At 41.0% G+C, this 19,537-nt stretch overlaps 1 protein-coding gene across 5 annotated transcripts in view; it reads right to left on the bottom strand.

The window, feature by feature from the left end:
- Positions 1-19,537, bottom strand: part of SEPTIN11 (septin 11) — a 103,247-nt gene that overhangs the window by 45,545 nt on the left and 38,165 nt on the right. For all 5 annotated transcript variants that reach the window (XM_007519826.3, XM_060187910.1, XM_060187909.1 and 2 more), the window contains exon 2: positions 929-1,043. In XM_007519826.3, the coding sequence (XP_007519888.2) occupies positions 929-1,043 (115 nt within the window). The remainder of the gene's footprint in view (positions 1-928; positions 1,044-19,537) is intronic.

The following is a 19,537-nucleotide window of genomic DNA, read 5'->3' as shown; positions in this document are numbered from 1 at the left end:
AAAAAAAAAAAAATCACTGGAGAAGAAAAATACAAATGCCAGAGATGTAGGCTCATGTTTAGAGGTTATGGATAACACATAGCATGGATGCAAAATAAGTCACATTTCTTCAGCCTTTTCCATTTATCTTGGGGGGGGGGGGACCTAGCATCAATGTTAGGTCCAAATTTAACTAAGAGGTTAATTTAATAATTCAAGTAGAGAGTGTATTTCAGTTATGAAAAAGAATTCTTTATTATCTTTGGCTCTAGAAACAAGAATTTTAAGCCTTCTAAGATTATTAAGGTAGTTCATATTTCACTTAGTACATGTAACATGTCTTTAAAAAAAAAAAAAAAAAAAAACTTCAGTGGTCCAGGAGGTGGCACAGTGGATAAAGCACTGACTCTCAAGCATGAGGTCCTGAGTTCAATGTCTGGCAGCATATGTACCAGAGTGATGTCTGGTTCTTTCTCTCTTCCTATCTTTCTCATGAATATATAAAATATTTTTTTAAAAAACTTCGTTGGAGATTAATTACTATTGCACTGTAACTAAGTGCAATAGTAGCACAATCTAAAAAATGCTTTTGAATAATCTTACAACATATGTATTCCTCAGTCTTTTCTTCCTATACCCTGTAGTCTGATTGACCAAACATTAAAATATTTATATAATGACAAATCATGATGCTTTATATAAAATGGCCAGTTGTTTGACTACATGACACAAAAAATAATCATTTAAGTCACACCTTAAAGCTTCAGAGCACACACCCCAAATGTAAGTCTTAACCTTTGTCACCTCGGCATAGTTAGACACATACTACTTACTGTTGAACTTTACTAAGAAAAGAGTGAAAATATCATTTCCCTTATTTCCCTGAAAGGTACACTCTCTCGCAGCCACCCCCCAGTGTGTAAGGTGAAACCCCAGAGCAATCACTCACCAACACACAGGATGTTGAAACAGAATCCTTGAGAAGTAGATTTGTTGACCAGCTGGTCTGGGAGACTGTCGAACCCAACATGGCCAGAAAGAGACAAGTTCCGAAGTTCTTCATTCTGGAATTTAGAGGGGAAGCTTTTGAGAATCACATGTTACAGGTGTTATGATCTCCCTTTCTCCTCCTTGGCACCTGGGAAGGGGAAGGAGATTCATCTGTGCCCTCAAATGAAGGTACACTGTTTGCACAAATCATACTCACTAAGTCAACTACCTCCCAAGTTCCTTCATTTCCTATTCTAAGTAGAAAGAAATTTGAACTTTTAGGTAACTATTTAAGATAAGCATTAAATGACATAACAACATCTCCAATTGTTCTGGTTTTCTTCCAGCACTCAAGAAAAACTATTTTCAACCCAAAGTGAAAAATAACATTTTTTCCAGTGGTCCAGGAGGTGGTGCAGTACATAAAGTTTTGGACTCTCAAGCATGAAGTCCTGAGTTCAATCTCCAGTAGTATATGTACCAAAGTGATGTCTGGTTCATTCTCTCTCTCTCTCTCTCCTCCTATTTTTCTCATCAATCAATAAATAAAATATTAGAAAAAGAAATATAGATTCAAGAAGGAAGTCTGAGACAGATGTCTGTCCAAAATGGTAGATATATACTTGTTGCAACTATAGGAATTCTGTAACTAGCATAATGCAACATATTACAAAATACTAAGCACATTGGGGGCTTGTTTTCTGCTTCACAGACTCCAGTACAGTTTCTCTACCCACTGAGCATTCTCTGAGTGAGATCTCCTTGTGGAAAGAGACCAGAGAAAGGTTGTTACTAGACCTGCTAAAAACTGGGTGATTTACACTGTTTTATAAGATGGTGCTGACTGCCTCCATGGCTTTGTATCTTGTGGTGTTGGTGACAGTCTGTGAAATCTCTCTTCCAAGAAAAGAGTTCAAAAGAGTGTGGTCCTTCGATGATCACACTATAGGTTATCATTTGGGACTCCAGAAACTAGATATTGAAGATGTGACTTCTGGGTCTGGCCATGCTGGCATTTGAACTATATATTCAAAATACTTAAGTACAGGTTATAAAAAGCCCCCCGCCCCCCTTTAAAAAAGCAAAAGTTTCAATGCTGGGCCACTTGGCAAGTATTTTTCCAAAGGCTGTTTCTACCTTCCTGTTGTGTTACATAATAATGAAAGTGATTTCTTTAATAATCAAAAACAGAGGCTCTGTTTTCAAACTGCAATGGTCATGATATGGGCAGAGAAGTGGCATTCCCCTAAATGTAGTGATTTTAATGGAATGTTCCATGAACAATATACTGGCTGAGGTCTTTCTCAGGTCTAAACTTCTTATTCTGTGAAATAAGAAGAAAACCACTATATTTCCTGAACGCCGTGGTGGCAGCTGCAGGTTTGAGGTCAATGGGACGGAGAACAGATGCCTAAGCTATGAATAGTTTCCTTGAAACCTGCCAAGAGTGACTATGAGACTCAAGAGTAGGCACTTATCCTTGAACAGAATGGCATGGCCGGCAGCTTACCAAACAGCTTTGGGAGCAGCCCCAGTGGGCAGAAGTTTTGGGAGCTGGCAGGCCTCCCAGTAACACCCCAAGGCCCTGACTCTAGTACCTGCCCCTTCTCCGTCCTATACCTCAACGGTTGAGACTGAAGGTATTTTTAGGGTGTTTACCACATCCGCCAAGGCTTGGGGGAGGAGGATTTGAAATGAGTCTGGGTTATATTTAGAGATCTTTCCATCACAGCTGTGCAGTAGCTGTTGTGTATTAGTAGGAGAAGCCAGCATGCCAGTCTTCTCTTTGCATCATGGACCTGAAAAGTCTACCAAATGGTCTAAAAGAGACAAAGCAAGGAAAAACCATGCCATGTATTTCCCTCTTTGCTCCACAATTCCTTTAAATTGAGGTGGGAGGGGGGAGGAGATGGAAGCGAGGCAAGGAAGAGTAGCTGATTGCTCTGAATTCTGGATGGTTGGGTATTAAGATTCAGAATAATCATCCATAAGCCAATCCTACGGAAGAATCAGAGTTAGTAATTATAGCTCTTCTCCCAGAACCCAATGCTCAACATCTCATTTTCTCACCATTTCCAAAACACGAGAAACCACCCACACACCCACTGAGTATTTTTATAACCCACTAAAAACCACATACAAAATGAATGGTTATAAAACAGTTGGGTTTGGACTTTTATTTAAATTTATACCTTTCAGAGTCTCTGTCTTCTTTTAATTTTTTTTGTTTTGTTATTGGATACAGACAGAGAAATTGAGAGAGAAGGGGGAGAGAGAGAGGAAGAGAGACACCTGCAGACCTGTTTCACCGCCTGTGAAGCAACTTCCCTGCAGGTGGGGAGCCGGGGGCTTGAACCAGGATCCTAACCGGTCCTTGAGCTTTGCGCCACGTGTGCTTAACCCGCTGTGCTACTGCCCGACTCCCGAGTCTCTGTCTTCTAACACTGCAACAAAAAGTATGTAAATTTTAACACTCAGTTCTAAAATTCCATCACTTGACCCCCAACTATCTGCCTAGTATTGAGAGAATTTTGAATGTATGTGATGGGGAGAAGAGAAATAAGATCTTCAGGGATAGGGTGGTAGTGCACTGGATTAAGCCCGCATAGTAGGAAGCACAAGGACCCACTCAAGGATCTCAGTTCCAGCCTCTGGAGGTTGCTTCACAAGCAGTGTAGCAAGTTAAAGAGAGAGAAAGGAGATTCACCCGATTCAGGTATGGGCTTAAACTGAACACACTACTGGAAATGTGAGAGGCTCTTACTCACTCAGAGCGGATGAACAGATTCGACATTCCAACATTTTATGGTATTGTATTTACTGCCTTCTTGCCCTGGCAGTCTCCATACAAAGAATGTAGAGTTTTTGGAGTTCTTAGGCTCAGTTTCAGGGACTCAAATATATTCTCGCTTGGTTACCACTACCACACATCTGGAACTGAGTCTTGAAATTGCACCTCTCATACTGGTCTTTTTGCTTGAGTTTCAGTTCTGGATTTCTTTCAAAGGGGCATTCTCTTAGGTGGTCCTATCTGTACCTCAAATTGGTATTCATCAAACTAAAAGTCATTACTTTCTATTCCAAACAGCAATAGTAGAGTCTCCTGCCATTGTTTCAGAGTTCTCTATTTCTGTTAGGAGCATTTACCTCAGCCTGGCACATTCCCAGGCCCTGCATTACTTCTGAAGTCTCTTCAGACTCACATGTACCTCAAGTCCTAGATCAGCAGCCTTCCGGTGATCCCCCTTGCTTTGAGCCTACTCCCTGTAACCCTTCCTGTCCCTATCTTGCTGCCAAAAAGAACGCAGTGCCCAAAGGTCCTCAGTCCATACTACCTGGTCTGCCATCTTGGGGCCTACAATAGGCTAGGCCTAGGTTTCTCTTCCTACTGAATCTCCCACTTCATCCCACAGAACACCTTAAACTGTGGCTAAACTGGACTACAGTAGGTTTTAAAGAACCAAAAAAAAAAAAAAAAAAGAGGAAGGAGGGGCACTTAATTCAACAGCATTATAACTAAGGGAGAAAAAAAAGAAATTCTGGCCAACTTTGAACACAAAGACATTACTTGAGGATCTGGTTTCACTATACCTCGTTTTCGCTTAAAATCATAAAGTTGATGAAAACCTATCAAAGGCATTAAGTGAGGACTTAACGCATTTATTAGGATTTCTGGAACAACAGCAAGTTTCTCCCCATCAGGTCTTACTCACACAATGTCTTCTATCTTGAAAGGCTTTATAGCTTATGCTTACCTATCCAAACCTTCCTGATTCCACTGAAATGTTATCTTTACTATTGTCTTTATTGGGAAACCTCGGGACAATTTCAGTAAACATTTCCCTTGTCAAGGGAAATAATAACTGGATAAAGGTGACACACACCAGCTACTTGGTATTCCATGATCATTACCATCATAACTGCTGATATTTGCTGGCTATTTCTAGTGTTTCAGAAATGCCCACCACATCAACATACTAGCTACTTTTATCTTAACAACTCTAAAGAGGAGTAACTATCATTACCTAACCTCAACATACAGGTCAGAAAATGGAGGCACAAAAGTTTAGTAATTTGCCTCAGGTCACAAAACTAGCAAGTTGAGGAACTGACATGTGAACACAGGAAATCAGGTTCCCTGTCCAAAAGTCACTGCTATCTCATGAGGATCTAAGTTTAGAGCCAGCCCCAGGCATCCCAGTGATTTCAACTGCTATGGCACACTGACAGGTTAAAGAAAAAATATTCTCTGCAATTATAATTCTTTGGCAACGATAGTAGTGAGAAGTTGAGAACAGAACTGGCAAAGTAGCTATAAGTGTATTTTTACTGGTCCTGGCAATACTGAGATTAGATTTTTCTGCTGCTAGTATACATGAAGCCAATACTATATGGCTTAGTTTTTACCATCTTTGAAGTAAAAGAGCCAATATAGAACCACTAAGTGAATAAGTATATGGCCTTAATTTAGTCTTCCACTTGCTAATCTATTTAGGAAGGGTTTGTGCTTAGATGATTTCTATGCCCACCCCATCTTGAAATGAATTATGACTAAATTCTACAGTGTAAAATAAAACAACCCATCTTAAACTTGACAACCTCATTTTTCTCTTTTCAGAACATGCCCATGTTCATTCAAAATTATTCCCATGTTCATTCAAAATTATTCAGCCACAAAGTACTAGGGGAATAACAGTTCCATTTTTATTATTCACTGATAAAGACTGTTTCTGTCACTAAGATGATTTACAGTATAGCAATAGAGACAAGCCATGGGTTTTTATCTATGGAATAATATTAAGGGAGAAATAGCTTTTGGCTAAGGAAATTCAATGTAGGGAGAAATTCCTTTAGGAAGATTAGACCTCCCAAAACCTAAAAGAGAACAAAGTTCCTTCCAACTTGTAGAATCCTTGTAAATAAATGTTATCTCTATCTAAAAGGTCACTTTATCATGTATATATACTTTATTTACTATATATACATCATTGTATATTAAACATACATATATGTGATGTATATAATCTAGTTTCTCAGAAGATACCTAGCTGATCTCATTACTCAAATTATAAAAGAAATTATATAAGATCACATGTCAATACCTCTACTGTTAGTACTGCTTTATATGGCTCATAATGTCAAGTCTTATTTAACCAGATGCAGAATGGTAAAAGCTTGGACTGAAGAGCCATGACTTTAAATTCCAGCCATGTTTCCTACTTTCTTTAGTCTCTGTCCTTCCATCAGGAAAAACAGAACATTTGGCAGGTGGCTGGGGGCATTTAAAGAAACTGGTATGTATGAGAGTACTTAGTGTTGAGCAGGCTATCTAGTAACCCCAGACTTCCTTTCTCCAAATTAGGTGGAAGGATAAGACAAGTATAGTTTTTAAGATCTAGAATAAACTAGTTCTCTTTTTGCTACTAGGCTTACCTGGAGAAGCTGTCAGTCAGCAATGCCCTTGGAATAACCAGGAAAGAAGTCACAAAGTGAAAACCAGAATGAGTAAAAAGAAAGTAGAAGAGAAAATGAACATTTCCGTGTGAAAAAAAAAAAAAATGCACCCCTGGGCCAGGACAGTGGCAGTGAGTAGGGCACTAGTCTCGAAGGCATGAAATTCTTGGAGTCCCATATGCTGGAGTGATGCTGTGCTTTTCGTGTTTGTTTGTTTTTTTCTCTCGCTCCCCATCCCTCCCTCCCTTGTTAATAAATATCACAAGTAATTAAGCATTTTAAAAATTCACCCTAAGAAAAAAATTCATACAAAGTTGGGGATAAGACAAAATCACATTCTTATTCACAGGCAGCAACACCCTCCATGGCTGGAAATCACTCCAGATTCCCCATCTCCGCTTTTCTATTTTTATTCAGCCAGAAGTCTCTTGAAATTAACTAGATGTGCCCAGATGAAATCCATTCACATAACTCAAAATGAAGTGATATCCCATTTCTTTACTTTTATAGCTGAAGTGCTTCAGTAGATGTGGTTAGTTAGTTGATTCTTATCAGCCGGAAGCAAGAGAGCTGTTACCAAGGTGATGCTTTATTTTAATTAATGCTGAAACGAACACACTTTTTTTTTCCCTTTTACAGCAGGTAAAAGGAAATGTAAGCTTTGAGGGATTTTATCATTTTAAATTTAAATATTTTTTATTTCATTTACTTATTTTAAGAAATAACATCTTCATACTTTCATGTAGAGGGCTAGAAACTTATTTATAAGAAGCAGTGATAACTGTCTTCTCAAAGCCTCAGTTTAAGGGTAACTTATACTGATGTAAATCATTTAATCCCCAGGGCTCTGTTTCCCCCTCTATAAAGTGAGACTTACCCCATGACCTCTCAGCAAGAGTTTTAGCTTCTCATATTAATCACATAGTATCCGGAGGCAAGAAATGAGAGGCACATAACCCCAGTTCTGTCATTTAGTTTAAGGAAAGCCAGTTTTATCCAATGATGAAAAATTCCTGGCAGTATGCTTTATCTTGCTAGACTAACATGGCCCAACTTATAAAAGACTCCTTCAAAAGGAGTCTTTACCAGTTATCCTAGGGCATTCTAACAGAAACCTGTGTGTATGAGATTTTCATTTTTTGTTTGTTTGTTTGTTTGTTTAAGAATTACGCTTACGGGAGTCGGGCTGTAGCGCAGCGGGTTAAGCGCTGGTGGCGCAAAGCACAAGGACCGGCATAAGGATCCCGGTTCAAACCCCGGCTCCCCACCTGCAGGGGAGTCGCTTCACAGGCGGTGAAGCAGGTCTGCAGGTGTCTATCTTTCTCTCCTCCTCTCTGTCTTCCGCTCCTCTCTCCATTTATCTGTCCTATCCAACAACAACAACAATAAAACAACAAGGACAACAAGAGGGAATAAATAAATAAAATAAATATTAAAAAAAATTAAAAAAAGAATTACGCTTACTTTGTAATAAAAATTGTATAATCCCCTCTTGTAACTGTTCTGCTTAAAAAACAATGTCTTGGGAGTCGGGCGGTGGCGCAGTGGGTTAAGCGCATGTGGCGCAAAGTGCAGGGACCGGCGTAAGGATCCCGGTTCGAGCCCCCGGCTCCCCACCTGCAGGGGAGTCGCTTCACAAGCGGTGAAGCAGGTCTGCAGGTGTCTATCTTTCTCTCCCCTTCTCTGTCTTCCCCTCCTCTCTCCATTTCTCTCTGTCCTATCCAACAACGAATTGTGTCAACAAGGGCAATAATAATAGCCACAATGAAGCTACAACAAGGGCAACAAAAGGGGGAAAAAATGGCCTCCAGGAGCGGTGGATTCATGGTGCAGGCACCGAGCCCAGCAATAACCCTGGAGGAGGAAAAAAAAAATAGAAAAAAAAAAAAAAAAAACAATGTCTTTCCTTCAAGCATATCTGTACCCTTCTATGAATTTTTGTAAAGTGAATTTGTAGTTTCAAAGCAAATGTAAACTGTTCTGCATAAATTAATCATCTGCCTTCAAAAAGAAAAGTAAATCTTTACTCATGCTTTTACTCGCTCCACAAATATTTATAGATTATGAACAGCATGTGTCTTTGATACAGTGCTAAATATGCTTGATGAAACAAAGCACCCCTAATTCATAGAGCATGTAGCCTAACTGGGATAAATGAATGGTAATCAAACAGAACAGTCACAAGTGTGTGGTCATCCAAAGTGCAGGATGCTATGCAATCATATAACTCATGCAATAAGTCATTCTAGAAAACCAAACCCATCAGTCTATAGTATGAAAAGACATGTACTGGTCTGCATTGTTGCCAGATAATAACTTAGTAGCTTGTTCCGATGTATAGTTGGTATCCATGTTTTATGCATTCAGATGAAAACAAAGAGTCTTTTTAACCAACACTGCCTGGTGGGAGAGGGTAGAAATTATTAAGATTTATATCATAATCACTTGAGAAATAAATGTCATCATTAAGATAACATTTTAAAGGGCAAGGGAACTAGCACAACAGTTTACATGACAGACTTCCATGCCTAAGGCACCAGAAGTCTCAGACTCAGTACCCAGCATCACCAAAATCTAGAGCTGAGCAGTGCTCTGCTCAAAAAGAATAATAAATGTCCAATTTTAAGTGAAACTGAAATGGAATATGGGACATGCTCCTTTTGCTCTGTATTTCCCTATAAAGACACTTGGAGCAGATAAGATCCTTTCTTAATCTTAGGTTTTGGACTCTTTTGAAGACTTCAATGGCATCAAAGATGAAGAGAGGCAGAGAGAACATGTTATTTCTCAGGTGAAACCCTTGAGTGACCACTGATCAACTGTCAGTATCTGGAGAAATTCTGACCTCACAAACTGTCCAAGAAGTAAGTTTTACAAGTAAATGAATGATCACTTCTGTGACTACAAACTCATCACCTAGCTATAATCAAGAGTACTATGGTTTCATATTCTCTTTTAAAGGAAGGGGTAGTTGGTGGGAGACTGGAAACGCCCTTAGTTCCCAAGCACTGGAATGCAAAGCATCAACCCAAACCACAAACTATGAAGCCTGTACAGGGATGTTTTTAAGAGTACACATTGCTGGGGTTATGCTCTTGGTGTAAAATGCCAGCAGTATCTTATTACCCATGAGGAGCATGTTTTGGACAACATTTGCTACTCTGTCATCTATACCATGAAATTTCAAGGTTGGAGCCAAGAAACCCCCTGAGGAGATTGTCTCACAAAAGCAGAAGAGCAGAGAAAGCTAGGGAGAGGGGAAGAACTAAGAGGAAAATCCTGGGCAAAGAATCTGAGTGCAGCCCAGCTGGGGGCTGGGACTGAGAAGGGACCTCCTGGGACTAGCCTTCAAATTTCAAAGCCATGTAGATCAGCTCTGACTGCCAGATCTAGGCAGCCACCCTCAAAAGCACCACCAAAACCAGAAAAGACCTTGATTAGTATCAAGTCAGTGCTCTGATTTCAAGTGTTCTAAGTCTCCAAAACACTCCCAAGGGAGAAATAAATTTTGCTTTTCCATTAATAGATACTTTGAGAGATTCTTGGGGGTATAGTAGGATTATGGGGGGATTTTAATTTTTTATTGTTATATTTCTCAATATCTGAAATACTACTATTTCACTGTTCACTTTTACCATTAAAAAAAAAAAAAGGTAACAAAGGCAACAAAATGGGAAAAATGGCCTCCAGGAGCAGTGGATTCGTAGTGCAGGCACCAAGCCCCAGCAATAACCCTGGAGGCAAAAAAATGAAAATAAAATAAAAAATAAATAATGGTTAGAGTTCCCTATTCTAAGTCAAGCCTGTCCTTCCTCCCATGTTCATATGCCAAACTTCAAGATATCAGAAAGGCTCCAGAATAACATCAATCAACAAGCATATTATCATTACTGATAAAAACCTGAGTAAGTTTATTGGTTCCCACCAGTTTCAGAAGAAAAGGTCCACTGTTAAATATCTTGAATCCTCCCCTAGCCTCTGAACTGGGTCATCAGGACCAGGTGAACTTTTACACACTTTTTTTTGCCAAGCCTTTCCCTCCCACCCCTCTTATGTGACATTACTGCACCTAGCCCACCAGCTATTTTGAAGTCTGGAAGCCCATGTCTTGAAGAGTCCTCTTTTCCTATCACTACCCCCATTAGATTATACCCAAATCAGTATTTTTTGCTATTGGTTTCCACTCTGCATGGTGCAGGTTGGAAAGAGTGGTCCAGCACCTTGGATTCTGGCCCACTTTTTAAAATTTTTTCCTTATTGGAGGATTAATGATTTACAGTAGAGATTAAAATACAATAGTTTGTACAAGTGTAACATCTCCCAGTTTCCCAACCCCCACTAGGTCCTCCTCTGCTATCATGTTCCAGGATCTGGACCCTCCCTGCCTCTCTCCCTCACCCCAGTGTCTTTTACTTTGGTATAATACACCAACTCCAGTCCAAGTTCTGCTTAGTGTTTCCCCTTCTGGTCTTGTTTTTCAACTTCTAAGATCATATGAGTAAGATCATCCCATATTCATCTTTTTGTTTCTGACTTATCTCACTTAACATGATTCCTTCAAGCTTCATCCACAATGGAGCAAAGAAGGTGAATTCACCATTCTTTTTATTTTAATTTTTTAAATATTTATTTATTCCCTTTTGTTTCCCTTGTTGTTTTAGTGTTGTAGTTATTATTGTTGTTGTGTTGGATAGGAGAGATAAATGGAGAGAGGAGAAGAAGACAGAGAGGGGGAAAGAAAGGTAGACACCTGCAGGCCTGCTTACCACTTGTGAAATGACTCCCCTGCAGGTGGGGCGCAGGGGGCTTGAACCAGGATCCTTACGCTGGTTCTTGTGCTTTGCACTATGTGCGCTTAACCGGCTGTACTACCGCCTGACTTCCAAATCCACCATTTTTAATAGCTGAGTAGTAAACATATATATGCCACAACTTGCTCAGCCACTCATCTGTTGTTGGGACACCTGGGTTGCTTCCAGGTTTTGGCTATTACAAATTGTGCTGCTATGAACATAAGTGTATACATGTTGGTATGCATGAGACCCCTTCTGTTTCATTGGTTTAATACCCCCTGCTTAACACTGTATTCTATTTACATAACCACTACAGGGCATTGGTTCAATCCCCACTGGTTCATGATATGTTTTTGCTCTGCCCCCTCTCCTTGTCACACTCTGATTTTCACCAGTCACTTTTCTCTCCACCCTCTCTATGTCATATCCTGTTCACGCCCTACTTGGGAAGTATATATAAAGACAACATTGTTCGTTTTAGTAGAGTTTAGCTTAGCTCGGCTTAGATTGTGCTGCGTCCTGCATGAACAAAGAGATACTGCGTACAGCTCAACCATGAGTCCCTGGTCATCTGTCTCCCGTCAGTGAAGCTCAGCCAGACATATACACATCTTTTTGGATGGCTATGTCACACACAACTTCTTTTAATAAGGAAGACAGACCAGAGCACTGTTTGGCTCTGGCTTCTGGTGGTGCAAGGGACTGAACCTAGAACTTTGGAACCTCAAGCATGACAAAGTCTTTTTACATAACCATAATGCTGTCCCCCACACCTGGCCCACCCCTGCTTCCATCAAGAAGTTCTTTTGGTTGCTGAATGAGGGCTAATGGCAAAGGAGTGAAAATACAGCACCGTTTCAGCTTCCCCTGAGCATCCCAGACTGTCATCTCCAAGGTCGTGTTAATTATAATGCCCTAAGATGAGGATGGTTTGTCTGTACTTCTGTCTCTTCAGAAACTGGGTGCCTTATGAAAAGTAGTGCCAGGGATGGTAATTGCAGTGAAGCAAGCCCCCAACCATGATGCTCACAACCTGGGGTCCTAAGAAGGCAGGATGGGTGGGGCAGCTTGGGATATTAGTAAATCAGCACCAGGTGTGACACGTGCAAATTTCTAAGTATATATTAGAAGCATGCTTTTCTTACAGAAATTTTTTTTTAAGTCTGCATAAACTCTGAAAAGTTAAGATGTCTGAATGCCAAGATCTAGCAACAGCAAAGGAGATATTTTCCTAAAGTTTCCAAAGGTCAGTCTTTTCTATTTGAGTCAAAATGACTAATGTCTGTAAAGGCCTAAAGTTACAAAGCGCTGACCAACAGAATTTCTCCTGTTGAGGAATGGCGAGGCCTACACGAGCATTCCTGGGACTCTTACAAACTTTGCAGCACTCAGAAGAGGACAGGGTGGGAGGGAAGCACCATGATTCTAACGTGTTTCTAAAGGCAAGATCTGATTAGAAACACATGCTCCAGCTGTTCCTCCAGAACACAGCCACCTGGGAAAGCTAATAGGAGAACCAAGGAGGGAGACACTAATCATTTCAGAACCTTCTGGTTGCCCAGCAGGGTCCCAAATAGTCTGACTCACATTTCAAACATATCACCTATCCTACAGGGGTGGGGGGTGGGGGGGTGAGGAGGGGGAAGCCACCCAAATGTCTCTCTCACTCATGTGGGTCATTCTGTCTCCTTCAGCCCAATGTGGTATGCCTTTCAGAAAAGGTTTGCACAGCAGTGATGAATAGGACTTCGAAGATAATTAGCAATCCCTTACCAGCTGGAAGCTTTTTCTCTCTCAGACATCAATTCCTCAGCACTTCCTATCTGAGAAATTCTAAAGCCAGGCTGCTGTGTTTCTCACTGCTGACTGTATTCAACAGCAGATAGTGAAATATGGATGGTACACGTTCTTCCCTATGCCACCACTGCTATCACTGGATTTGAATTAGCAACTTCCTTTGGGGAAGACATTGTTTATTTCTATCCCTTTCTGAAAATGGGAGGGGTGTTCTGTTGTGGGGGAAAAACATGTAGGTAATGGCAGTAGTCTGAAAAAGAAAACAAAAATCCAAACCAATTCTAAAGCAATCTCAAACAATAAATACCAGAGCTGTTTCTCTCAGTCACAATTTGTCCATGGACACCCCCTTGAGCATCTTTTGTCCCCAAATGAGGCTACTTCCCAAGTACAAAAACATTTCTAATTCCTAAAAACTGACAGGCTGCCAGAAATAAGCAAAGTATATAATATTTTCAGGAAATAAACATAGAAAGCAACACTTGTTTTCACTCTACAGACATTACTAAACAGTCCTTGCAAAGATTCTCAAACCTTTCCTAAAAGTTACACGGCATCTTAATCTCAGACTTAGAGAAAGCACTATCAGGATGGCGTAGATTACAAATGGAGGGGTAGATACTCATTTCCCATAACCCTGTAACAAATAAATACTTGAAAATAAAGAGCCAACTGCATCACAATACAAGAAAATCATCAGGGTGACAGCATATCCAACATACTCAGGTTACGTAGGGAGTGCATCTGGGGGCTGGGGCCTAGAAGCCACTTTAGGATTCTGCATACCAGAGTGCATAATGTTCCTATAGTCTCCCTATGTCAAAACAAGCCACAGTTAAGTCACCAGGGGAAAAGGTCAAAAGTTAGTTAAAACAGAATCAACTAGGTCCTTCTAAAGTCAACAACATATTTCCACCCTCTTAACACCAAATGCTATTAGGCAACTAATCGCTAACTCATTAGGTTGCTATACCTTTAGAAGGCTTTAAATAATGAGAGTAACTTTGCAAATACTTATGTACCTACCATGGAACAAAAATTTTAAGAAATGCAAAAGCTTCTTAAACTGAAGCCCAGAATGTAGCAAAGTCACCAAAACAAAACAGAAGACAATTACAAAATGCTTGGTGAACATGTAGCACAATGATTATCAGGGTGAAGGTAATGGAGATTAGCATGCCTATGGGGAGGGGAGCCAGACTTTCTCAGGAAAGTTAGATATGACCTAGAGATCATGAAAGGGTCAGACAGAATCCGCAGAGCTACCGAAGGTAGAATGGAGATGGAAAGAGAAAGAGAAAGAATAGTCTGTCAAACTACAAGATAGTTTCACTCATCTGTGTAGTCGAGAGAGCTGATACATATGAACTACAAAAAAAAGAAGCAAGCAAGCAAACTATTTCTAAGACTTGTGAAAACTCTGATGGTTATATTTGGGAGGGGGGAGGGTAGGGCACAGGACTAGGACTTTGGTGGTGGATCTTAAGTGCTACTATATATGGTAATCTTGCAATCTTGTAACCCCCTATCAGTCACAAACAAAAAATGAAAAAAGAGAATTTCAGGAATTCAAGTGCTGCAGGTCTGTGTCCTCCCTTCCCCTCCCCTTTCTTCTCCTTCTTCATCTCCTTCTCTTCCTCGTTCTTCTTTCTTTCTCTCTTTCTCCTCCTACAAAGACCCAGGCTTTGACCTCATGCAAAAGCCAATCCCATGACACTGAGAGACAGTGAGGGGAAAGACAGCATTGCCCACCAAACTGGTACCCTGGCCAGAGTTGGATCAGTAAGCTTCAGAGAACACAGGGACTATATCATAAAAATAAGATACATAATAATAAATTAAATTATGGGTTCTAAATCAGGAGCCATGGGTGAATTTTGTCTGCATTTTCAGAAGCATTAATCTATGTGCCATGAGATACAATTGTGAATGACAAAGAGGTAGTGGGCCAGGTTGTCGTGTACCCAGAGGAGAGCACATGCTCAAGGGTTCTGCTTTAGTCGCTGGTGGCGCCCACCTCCAAGGAAGAAGCTCACGAGCAGTAAAGTAGGGTTGAAGCTGTCTCACTTTTTTTCTTTAAGATTTTTAAAAATATTTATTTATTCCCTTTTGTTGCCCTTGTTGTTTTATTGTTGTAGTTATTATTGTTATTGATGTCGTCATTGTTGGATAGGACAGAGAGAAATAGAGGAGGGGAAGGCAGAGAGAGGGAGAGAAAGATAGACACCTGTAGACCTGCTTCATCACTTGTGAAGTGACTCCTCTGTGGGTGGGGAGCCAGGGGACTCGAACTGGGATTCTTACACTGGTCCTTGCGCTCTGCGCCACATGTGCTTAACCTGCTGCGCTACCGCCCAACTCCCCACTTTCTTTCTTTTCTCAATTTCTTTCTGTCCTATCAAAATAATAGAGAAGGAAGGGGAAAAAAGAAAAAAAAATGGCTGCTGGGGATGGTAGATTTGTCCTGCACACATTAAGCCCATACTGTAACACTGGTGGTGATGGAAGGAAGGAAAGAAGGAAGGAAGGACAGTAGGATGGGTAAAATGAAATGAAAGCAGAGAAAAAGCATGAAAAGAAGGAAAGGAGGGAAGGAAGGGAAGGAGGGAGAAAGAAAAACAGAGGATATATAAGACTTTGTGGCTCACAATGTAGTTTTTAATATTTATTTATTCCCTTTTGTTGTCCTTGTTTTATTGTTGTAGTTATTGTTATTGATGTCATTGTTGTTGGATAGGACAGAGAGAAATGGAGAGAGATGGGGAAGACAGAGAGGGGGAGAGAAAGATAGACACCAGACACTTGCAGGTCTGCTTCACCGCTTATGAAGTGACTCCCCTACAGGTGTGGAGAGGGGGGGCTTGAACCGGGATCCTTACGCAGGTCCTTGCGCTTTGCACCATGTGCACTTAACCCGCTACGCTACCACACGACTTCCACAATGTAGTTTTTAAAAAAGATCTAATTTCATTATTTATTAGTAGAGAAGAGGAGAGAGAACCAGAATATCACTCCAGCACATGTAATGCCAGGCATTGCACTAGGAACCTCTTGCTTGAGAATCTACTTTATGCACTGAGCCTTCTCCAAGACTGCTCACATAACAGAATGCTACATGCCTAGGCTCTGTCACCAGGTATTCAAATGTTGAGTGGGGGAAGAGATCTAGGAACAATCACTAAGCAGTCATTCATGAAAGAATTTTCTGTTTCCTGCTACCCAGAGAGAGCACTTATGAACATATCTTCCCAGCAAACCTTGGGAAGTATAGAATTGCCTTGAGTCAAGATTTTAACCCAGCTTATCAGCCTGGGAAAGCATCCAAATTATAAACTATTTAATGCAAACTTCCTTCAGAGCATTAAAAAAATGTGTATCTTGCAGAGAAAAATATGGGTACAACTTCTGCCATTTTAATTAAACTAAACTTTCTTATTTCTTCTTCATGCTATTCTCAGAAACAAAACAAAAACAAACAAAATTATCCCCTGAAAAAATAAATACTACCACTAGCAGAACAGAAATCTTCTGCTTACAGGAGTTTAACTGCACGTCACAGAGCATCCATGAACTATAATACAGAGTCCCACTAGAGAATTTCTCACATACTGATGTGCTTAAGAAAGCAGATCCAAGAGGCTATATTACAATTTACTCCCTTTGCTCTCAAATGTTTTCTGTTGGTGAGCAATTTTAGATGCTGGCTTAAGTGTCTTGATCAGCTAATACAAAACAAACCTTCTTTTCATATGCGGCCACTGAAGAACGTTCCCACAGTCCCCTCCACCTCCTCCACCGTGCCTTAAAGACCCATTTCTAGGATCACTATTATGCTATTTCTGAATAATCTTGTACGATCCAAGTAGAAATGGGAAACCTCTACTACATTCAATAATCTGATATAAAAACCCCAGCAGCTCTCCAAAAAAAGAGAGGACAAAATAATATGCAACATACACTGTCACACAAGGATTGGGCCAGCAGCTCAGACTGCTCAGAGATAGAGAACGGTTCCACCTCAGTACTCCAAGATTAATAGAGCACGAGTTATAAGACGCATGAATAGAACCGTGTTTCTAACAGTCTTTGATAGCATGATTACAGGGATGCATTAAACTGAAATGGAGACTGGGAAGATTACATCTTGGCAAGAGAACCCTGCTGTAGCTCATACATTCTGTAGGATGGAGAAAATGAGAAAGTTAAATGTAACCCGGGGTGAAGGAAAGAACGGAATTAGCAAAATTCTTAGGCACTGATCCAAGTAGCTGCAATTAAACTTTTCCAAAGTCTGATGGTTTATTAGACCAATCATTCATATAGTGAAAATTAAAGGTGGGCAAAGGAAAACATAAACAATAATAATGCTGGCAGAGAGAAGAAAAACTACTTTAGTCATCTGGACATGAGAAAAAGTCTAGCTTCAACTCTTCCCACAGTGAGGGTTAAGACCACGCATTCCTGTATTCGTGGTCACATAGAGTTAAACCCCTCTTGCCACAATTGCACCAACTGTATATACTTAGGTTGGTTATCACCATGAGTGGGTTTAGTGCAATGTGGCAGCTGCAACCACAACGTAAAGAAGTAGGGCTTAGCAGCTATCCCCCAGGATTTCTTCTCAGTCCAACTCCCTACACACTCCTTAGACCAGATATTAATAATGTTCAAAACACTGTTACAGTCATAAATCACTTGGCTATCTGCAAGCACACTCAAGAAACAATCACTTGGGGCTCAGAGGTGGCTCAATGGGTAGAGACCATGCCTTCCATGTGAGACCCTGAGCATGTTCCCTAGTACAGCTTGGGAGCACCAAGGGCAACACCCAAGACAAAAATGGAGGGAACTTTATGGATGGTGAAATAATACTTTAGTGTCTGTGTGTGTGTGTGTGTGTGTGTGTGTGTGTGTGTGTGTGTGTCCCCGTGTTTCTTAAAATATAGAATAAAAATTGGGCTAGAGGGTAGCACAACAGGTTAAGGATACATGGCGCAAAGAGCAAGGACCTGGGTTAGGATTCCAGTTTGAGCCCCTGGCTCCCCACCTTCAGGGGGGTCGTTTCACAGGCGGTGAAGCAGGTCTGCAGGTGTCTATCTTTCTCTCCCCCTCACTGTCTTCCCTTCCTCTCTACATTTCTCTCTGTCCTATCCAACAACAGCAGCAATGACAACAGTAACATTAACAACAACAACAAGAGTAACAACAAGGGCAACAAAATGGGGAAAAATGGCCTCCAGAAGCAGTGAATTTGTAGTGCAGGCACTGAGCCCCAGCAATAACCCTGGAGGCAAAAAAAAAAAAAAAAAAAGAAGAGGAGAAGAGAGGAGAGGAGAGGAGAGGAGAGGAGAGGAGAGGAGAGGAGAGGAGAGGAGAGGAGAGGAGAGGAGAGGAGAGGAGGGGAGGGGAGGGGAGGGGAGAGGAGAGGAGAGGAGAGGAGAGAAAGGATTGGGCTGGAGAGGTTGAGCAGTGGTATCATGCATGTACAAACAAACAAAAAACAGTGGGAAAAGAAGAAGAAAGAGAAGGTGGAGAAAGGGGAAGGGGGAGGAGCGGGAGGAGGAGGAAAAAAGGAAAGAAAAAGAAAATCACTGTAAAAGCAGATATATTTGGTCAGAGAAGACAAGTGAGTCAACCCTTATGGAGGGTAGAACACTAACGAATCTACCTTATATTTCTCAAGTTCTCAGGTCAAAAAGAAAAAGCTGAATCTTTTATCTTTGTGTATTATTTTTATTCGATAGGATGAAGAGAAATTAAGAGGGAAGGGGAGAAGATAGGGAGAGAAAAGGGAGACACCTGCACACCTGCCTCTTCACTCATGATGCTTCCTGCCTGCAGATAGGGACCAGTGGCTTGAACTTGGGTCTCTGTACATAGTGATGTGTGTGCTCAACTGGGTATGTTACCACCTAGTCCTGAATGATATCTTTTTTATTTTTTAGTATTTTTATTACTGGATAGAGACAGAGGGAAATTGGAAAGAGAAGGGGAGACAGAGAGGGGAAGAGACAGAGACACCTGCAGCTCTGCTTCACCACTCATGAAGCTTTCCCCCTGAAGGTGAGGACTAGGGACATGAACCTGCGTCCTTCCATACTGTAATATGTGTGCTTAACCAGGTGAGTCACCGCCTGCCCCCAGCCCAATGATATCTTTTTTTTTAAGTTATCAATTCAGTGTTGCCTGAACAATAAATATTAAGATATTCAGAAGGGAAATGAAGGAACTAGGCTCTAACACTTATTTAGTAAGAAAGTTCAGGGAGTCGGGCTGTAGCGCAGCGGGTTAGGAGCAGGTGGCGCAAAGCACAAGGACTGAAATAAGGATCCCGGTTCGAACCCCGGCTCCTCACCTGCAGGGGAGTCGCTTCACAGGCGGTGAAGCAGGTCTGCAGGTGTCTAGCTTTCTCTCCTCCTCTCTGTCTTCCCCTCCTCTCTCCATTTCTCTCTGTCCTATCCAACAACAACAACAATAATAACTACAACAATAAAACAACAAGGGCAACAAAAGGGAATAAATAA

Source organism: Erinaceus europaeus, chromosome 3, assembly GCF_950295315.1.
Source record: "Erinaceus europaeus chromosome 3, mEriEur2.1, whole genome shotgun sequence".
NCBI lineage: Eukaryota > Metazoa > Chordata > Mammalia > Eulipotyphla > Erinaceidae > Erinaceus > Erinaceus europaeus.
This window is presented reverse-complemented; position numbering and strand designations above follow the sequence as displayed.